The 8088-nt window shown below is 34.3% G+C and overlaps 1 protein-coding gene across 1 annotated transcript; it reads left to right on the plus strand.

The window, feature by feature from the left end:
• Positions 1-2525: 2525 nt before the first annotated feature.
• Positions 2526-7059, plus strand: LOC115950012 (COMPASS-like H3K4 histone methylase component WDR5B). The gene is made up of 2 exons (XM_031067265.1): positions 2526-2576; positions 6288-7059. Exons 1-2 carry the CDS (start codon positions 2526-2528, stop codon positions 6834-6836), a joined length of 600 nt encoding a protein of 199 aa, XP_030923125.1. The 3' UTR covers positions 6837-7059.
• The last annotated feature ends 1029 nt before the right edge of the window (positions 7060-8088 follow it).

The raw sequence follows: 8088 nt of genomic DNA on the forward strand, positions 1-8088 counted from the left end.
ATAACCCGTTAGCTTTAACTGACGAGGTTATGAAGTAGGGGGCAACTGATAAGGATAATTTTGTAATATTGGAACTTACCCATGACAAGGCATAGAGCGAGTTCCAAACCAACTCGTCAGTCTTGCGTCTATCAACACGTGACAAACAATAAGTCTACAAAGTTGACGGAATTAACTTAGGACGGGGATTGAAAGCTGACGTTGCTAATGATGAAGGGATGAACTAGACTGACGGTTTTAACGTAACCCTAACTTGGTCTCCACACATACATATAAGGAAATTTCTTGTGCCCCACACCCAATGTTGGTCAAAAAGACTCCTACAAGGGAAGGATTCCAAAAAATACGCTCATGAGGACTCCTATAAGGAAAAGACTTCTAAATCAACGAAAGAGATGTCAACCTTTTTCTACTATAAAAGCTCCAATACCCTCACTAACCAAGGTACACATAATTCACCCCTAGCTCTGGCACTCTAGAGTTATGAGAAGTTCTAACTTGATTTTCGGAGGGTATTTGGCCGGCACCACACCGGTGCTCTCTGTGAGGTCTTCTCTCTTTGTATTATGCAGGTGTTGTTTCGAGCACGTGAGGACTGTGTGACTTACTGTTGATTTTTCGACATCATCATAATGCATGCAATTAAGTCAAACAAAGGAATAAAATTAACTTGCATAGCATACACAACTAACAAAAAATTCAAATGGAACAAATAATGCTTAGCCCGAACACACATGTAGTATAAACTAATAGACTTATAGTAAGCAATCAAAAAGGAAGTAGCACCACAAATTAATCCCCCACCCCACTCATATTTTATATGATAATGATATAACAGATACATTCAAAACAGGATTGGCGAGGAAAGTTTATAGTAAAAGAAAGGAAACTTTTACTCACATTTTCTTAGGAATATGTGCTTAATGGAGACTCTACTTCTTCGATCTTTCATCATACCACTAAAAAAGAAAAAAACAAATTGTACAAATTGCAGGCCAAATTTGGGAGGAGAGAGAGAGAGAGAGCCTTTAATGACTTAAAAAACTCAGAACAAAGATTATGCATTTGAGAGATAGATGAAAGCAGAATGTGAAAATCTATGTGAGAGTGAAATTTTGTGTGAGTTTTAAGGGGTTAATGTGTTGGAATGATTTTTATTTTTATTTTGGTTGAAAATGTGATCAAATATTTTTGAAAGGTTGTATGCTTTATGTTTATAGTTACAATGAATGGGATGCAAGGATTTTGTAGTGTGCATGTTAAATGTTCTTGCTTAAGTGAATGAGCATGATTGTTGTGGTTTTCTTAACTTCTGTGTTAAATGTTAATACATGTACAAAAATTCAAAAATTTAAAGAACACTAGGCACAAAATTAGTTATCTAATTTAAAATCTAAATTAGATTTTCTCTCAGCTTTACCTTTATATATATATATATATATATATTTCATATTTTTCATGTGTTGGCATATTCTTTGACAAACCGCACTTTACTTGTATTTGGGTAATTTTAAGTGGTTTCTAGAATATCATGAAGTATGTCTTAGGACCTTATCAAGCTGTATTATTGAAGACATGAAGACTGCACCAAGAAATAAGTTAAGAAAAGTTGAAAAAGTGAACCTCAACACTAGCTCGATACAAGAAATCTATCGAAAATTAATGAAGAGACTTGATACAAACTCGACACCTCTCGATCTATTGAGTTTTGCAAATCCAGAATTCTCAGATTTGTTTTTCAATCCATGATGACTTAGACTTCTAGGGTTTTGTTCACTAAACTTCTAGGGGATATAAAAACTTTATTTTAAAGTTATCACAAGACACAAAGACTCAATTAGAGAATCTATACTCTTATTGTGAAGCTACTGCGTTCTTGTGCGCCTTAGGATTTTGTGACCAGGTGCTTCCTTCTCTACAAGTGTATTGAAGAACTTTGCATCCAACAACAAGCTTCAAGTTGCTGGGAGTTAGTCACGTACTAGAATTTGTGCAAAGGGAAGAAGTCTCTACAAAATCAATACCAATTGGGGATTAGTACATTAGAATAGAATAGGTTGGGGTAAAATTTCTTGTACTTGTAATATCTTGATTTTGATTAGTAATTCCTGGGAGTGGTGATTTGAAATTCACCCAGTAGGGTTTTTGCCTTGTGCGAGGTTTTCCTTATTAGTTAACAAATCACCGTGTCAATATAATTTTCACTGCATTCTAGATTATTTGGTGATTTGTTTGTGCTTCCATAATTTTGCATGTAATTTGACCTAATTAATCAATTTGGATAATTGAATTAATTAACTGAGGTCAATTTATAACCCCACGTTAAAAGTATTACAAGTTTTACTATAAAACTTACAAATTGATTAGGTAACTTAAGTGTGCATTCCATTAAACACGTAAATATTTTCCATAAGTTAGATGGAAGTAAAAAATAACTAAAATAATTTTCTAGGACTAAAATAAGACTGAGGCAAAATTTAGGACAAAAATAAATTTAACCGATACAAGTATCATACTTTGGTGAAATGCGACAGGCTGTGGGGGAACTGTTTAGGAGTCATTCTGCCATTAATGCGGTAGGCTAAGTTGGTACAATGTATTAAATGTGGAGGTGATGGATGCCTTATTAGGAAGCTTCCTCCTTTCAATACTTGCACGTCTCTACTTTCTTTCTCAGCCTTCAATCCTATGGCCTTGGTGGTTTATCTAAAGTCTCTTGAGGAGCATACGCTCCTCAGGGGGGTCACCTTCCTCGGTTTCACTATTTGGATTTTCTTGACTGTGCTACGCCTAAGCTGACGAATAGTTGAGTCCGACTACTCCTAAGTTGAGCCCAGTTGATGATCTTCCTTCTTTAGGCTTCCCCTTGCCACAATTAATATGACAAATTATTATGACAGCAACATTATTGTTAGTTGAATTCTACAGTTGTATGGGTGCAAAATTACTTGAGAGGGCGTGGCTTAATGGTAAGAAGCCTAAGACATCACAACTACAAGTTTAGAAATTGTGGATCAAATATTGATAAACTACATTAGTGCACTATCATCTGGTGCACCAAATGCCAAAAATTTGGCATTAGGCACACCAAACTTCAAAAAACCTCCAACATCAAATGTTTTAAATGCTAAAAAATTTGGCATTGATGAACAGTACAATGCCATGTTTGGAACTGTATGGACAGAAAATGTTATATGTTTTAAACATATTTTGGTGTTTTTTATTCCACTTTTTCTCTCCCACATCACACCTAAGTCCTCTCAATCTTTCTTCTCTCAGCCTCTCTCTTTGTTAGGTAGGGCTACATGATAAAAATATATTTGTTTTGTTGATTTTTTAAGGGTTTTATTAACCTATGTCCTTATGGCATATATTAGGAAATTTTTTTATGGAAAAATGATTAACTTTTTTGATAGTTTTTTTAAATCTTCATAAACAGTTTTCAAAAATGGATAGTTAATATATGCTCTAAGGGCATACATTAATCGGACTCATTTTTTAATATAGATGAGGTTTGTTTTAAATTATTTTAATGTGTTATAATACTATAATAGAAAATGTGATGTACAGTGTATTGTAAAATAATGTGTTGAAATAGATAAAAATAACTTTTTAATATACTAAATACTAAATTTTGTTAGAAAAGCTAATAGGGCGTGAATTTCCTATTTTCAATAATAAAAAAAAAGTATAGGCACAAAATTTATGACATGAAACAGACTCATAGGACCAATCATAGAAGCAGGGCCGGCCCTAGCTTAGGCCAATTAGGCCATTGCCTAGGGCCCCCTTACTAGAGAAGGCCCCAAATTTGAGGGCAAATTCTATTTATTTATATATTTATTTTTTATATATAAATATTTTTGGAAGATATTAAAACATTTTAGTTAACATTTTTTTTTTCACTATTAAGAAGGTTCAAAGAATTAAGTAATGTTAGAGATAGAGATAAGACAAATTTGAATAAATAGGTCTTACAAATAGACGTGTTACTAATCACAAGTAATTTAAATAGGAAAATGTTAAAAATATTATAAATTTTACTACATAACTTTTATTTATTTTATTATTTTTATACAAGATAAAAATTATATTCTAACCTAATCTAAGTGTATATGTATGTGAAACTTTCTTCTAGAGACTTAAATCTCGGCCATTGCCACCCACACTCCACAAGAACTTATACTTGTAGAGTGATCACTGCACCAAGGGTGTGTGGTGGTCTCTATAATTTTTATAATTTGATGTAACAATGAATATGATAGGTAGATTTCAACAAACTATTGAATGCATTTTTGAATAAATATTTGTAATTGGTGATGTAGGGATAAAGTTTGGAGCCCAAGCCTACACTGTATGGAATCCTGGTCCAAAAAGCCCAATATAATGAATTTTGTAGAGTATGAGTCAAAGAACTAGGTTTAGATGAGTTAAGCAGTGGCTTGCATGAGATTAAGGAACACACAGACAAGAACAAAAGCTATTATGATGAAATGACCTCCGGTCCGAGGAGACTTAGAATTTTATTTATGAATACAGATCACTATATTAGGGTTCTTTTGCATGTTACAGTATTCTCCCCTCTTTTTCTCATCCCTTTCTTATGGGAGCTTCTATACATTATATAGGCTCTTCCTAATCATCTGGACTTTACACTTATTGATCATCTAAACCCCCACTTGAGCACCTATCCCATCAGACACCCCTTTCAGTCATTTGTGAGTTGCGGTAGCCAAGGTAACACTGTTCAGGGGTTTTCTCCACATTAATGCGGCCAGGAAAGTAGCTGCAGTGCATTTAATGTGATGGTGACAGCTTTTGCTTAGATATTTTTGGGTTTTCTTCCTTTTCATGTGTTGAGGGGGTGCGCTTCAGCGGTTTGAACATACCTCTGCTCCAGATTTTCAGTGTCCGAGGAGGAGTTCCTCCTCGGACCCTCTTTCTTTGTCTCCCGTGATAAGGCTTATAACGTAGATCATCTAAGTCACGTTGTCTCCTTGGACTCGCTAGTGTCCTCGGACGGGCCCAAGGCCCAACTTGTTAATTTGGGCCATAGCCCCCACAGGTGATCTGTCTTTGTAATTTTCATGTTGTAAATTTTATAATATTTTTAGCATTTTTGTAAGCCTTATGTCATTGTTTATATTCATTACAATACCAGTTTGTAGTAAAATTTGTTACAACTTTAGCATTTTTAAAAAAAAATATCATATTAAAGAGTAAAAAGAATGGATTTAAAAAATATTATTATATAAAATGTTAGTTAAATATTATTTAACTGATGACGTAAAGATCCATTTGAAAATTTCACCTTAGGCCTCGAAAACACTTAGCCGGCCCTGCATAGAAGTCTATTATTTGAGCCTATGTTTGAGTGCCACTAGTCAAAATTAACTCCACGATTTAGCCACAATTCTTCCAAGTCTTTTTTTTTTTTTTTGGCTATAGTCTTCCAAAGCCACTTCAGAAAATGGACTAGGATAATATCAACATAGAGTAGGACCGTTTATGTTAGTTAGAAATGATTTGTCACATCATCGCTTTGAATCTTTGTCTCCCGTTTAAATGATTTGAATAGCTACAAAGTATTATTTATATATATCAACAAAATTTCATTAATATATATCATAAAAAATATTATTTATTTATTTATTTTCTATTGAGTTTGTTAAAAAATATAATGCCATTTTTCACCGAATATTGCTTTTTTAGCAATCTCTCTCATATAATAAAGATTCGCAAACGAGTATCATGTTTTTATCATTTGAAAGAGTAATGTAGCCAGTCACTGTTTGTTTGTTTTGTTTTGTTTTGTTTTTTTTTTTTTTTTTTTTTTTTTTTTTTTTTTTTTTTTTACTGTTAGTGTGTAAATAACACTGTCCTATTTATATTATCAGTAGGGGTGACAATTTTTACCAATATCCATAAACCCGTCCATTACTCACCTTATTTAGATAAGTCTTAACCCAACCCATTTGAGTATTTGGGTTAAATGAATAAAAACTCATTTGGTTATTTAATTAGATGGGTCTTAATGGATAAATCCACTAATACCCACTAAACCCATCTAAAATTTAAAATTAAATAAACCTACTAATACCCACTGCACCCTTCTAAAATCTAAAATTAAATAAATAGTATAACCTTTATATTTCTAAGCCCAAACATTCGGCCCTCAGTCTCACTCTCCCTCAAATTTTCTCATATTTTCTTAGTAACCAAACGCTTCCCCAAACACTTTAACAGAAAAGAAATCCCAAACCCTTCGTGAAATTCTCAAATGACAGAAACCCTACTCAGCCTCAGCCTCCTTAGACAAAACCCTCATCATCTGGTCCGCCCAAACCCTGACTCTCTTCCACCATCTCACCGGCCACTTTGAGGGCATCTCCGACCTCGCCTGGTTCTTTGACTCCCACTACATCTGCTCCGCCTCTGACGACCGCACTCTCCGCATTTGGGACGCACGCGCCTCCACCATCGACTCCTCCCATGTCAAGACCCTGAAGGGCCACTCCAATTTGGTCTTCTGCGTGAACTTCAGCCCCCAATCGAATCTGATTGTGTCTGGGTCTTTTGACGAAATAGTGCGTGTTTGGGAGGTGAAGACTGGGAAGTGTTTGCATGCTATTAAGGCGCATTTTATGCCTGTTACGTCTGTGCATTTCAATCGAGATGGGTCATTGATTGTATCGGCGAGTCATGATGGGAGTTGTAAGATTTGGTATTCGTCTAAGGGTATGCTTTTGAAAACGCTTATTGATGAGAAAGTTTTGAGAAAATTAGGGAAAAACTGTATTTCAGACTTTAGACTAAAGTTCAAGTTAGTTCTATGAGTATTTGTTTGTTTGCTTAAAAGATTTTTTGATTAGCTAGGTATTGGTTTGGGTGAGGAGAAGTTCTGTTTGGTTTGTGAGAAAGTTAGGGAAAATAAATGAAAATGAAATGGTTGATGTTGTTATAAAGCTAAAAGATTTTAATCCGATTTTCAAGGGTCCTGTTTGGTTTATGAGAAATTTTGTAGTTGCTAACTTAATGGGAAAATCTAGTAACAAGTTATTTATTTATTTGGGTCATATTGGGTTAAATGGGTGGGTTACTAATTAAATGGGTTGGACGGGTAACGGATAATTAATTTATATATAAATGGGTAATTACACACCCAATCCATTTATGACCCAATCTGCCCATTTGCCACCCTGATTATCGGTAATCAAAACAACATTGTCTTTAAGAGCATTTCTATTCTATTCTTAAAAAAAAAAAAAAAAAGTATTTTACATCACAAAAAACCACTTCATGTATTTTACATAATACTTTTTAAAACACTAAATACTATTCTTCATTTTTCGATAAGTTATTTTAAAATAATCTAAAATAATTTTTTTAATTGAACTAAAAAAATTAAAAAATAATTAGCACTCACTCCAACTTTACCAACGCTACCACAAAAAACACAACCACATCAATAGGAAAACAAAAATCATGAAGAAGAAGAAGAAGAAGAAGAGGAGGTTGAATTGCTTTGGCTAGTCTCCTCCGCCACTTCGTTGCAAATGGCATCTTCGCTGCAACCAAGGGCCAAATCGGCCTCCTAAACTCTACCCAGTACCCATTGCCAAATCAACCTTCTTAACACCATCACCAGAGCATCCAACCCAAATACTACAGTACAAACCACTACTAGAGACTCCAAACTCAATCACCATTTTACAACGATGATGACACCATGATCGATGGTAGCAGTCCTACAATGACAACAGCAACATCCAATGGCAAGGACAAAGATGACGAGAGAGCAGAGGAGAGAGAGAACGGGTCTAACCAGGCCAAAGGAGAGAGACTGGGAGTGAATAAAAAGAGGGAATAAAAGAAATGCATGTTGGCTACAGTATCATCTAAAAATAGATGATACTCTGTAGCAATATGTAAAGCTTTCTATTGTGATAGATGACCGGTTGGAGGTGTGGTTTTGTTTTTTTTTTTTTTTTTTTTTTTTTTTTTTTTTAAGTTTGTTTATTTGCACCATGTCATCTATAATGCATTTTGCATCACCGTGCGGGAATTCTCTAACTGTTAGTGTATATT

The sequence above is a fragment of the Quercus lobata genome, chromosome 6, assembly GCF_001633185.2.
Source record: "Quercus lobata isolate SW786 chromosome 6, ValleyOak3.0 Primary Assembly, whole genome shotgun sequence".
Classification (NCBI taxonomy): Eukaryota; Viridiplantae; Streptophyta; class Magnoliopsida; order Fagales; family Fagaceae; genus Quercus; species Quercus lobata.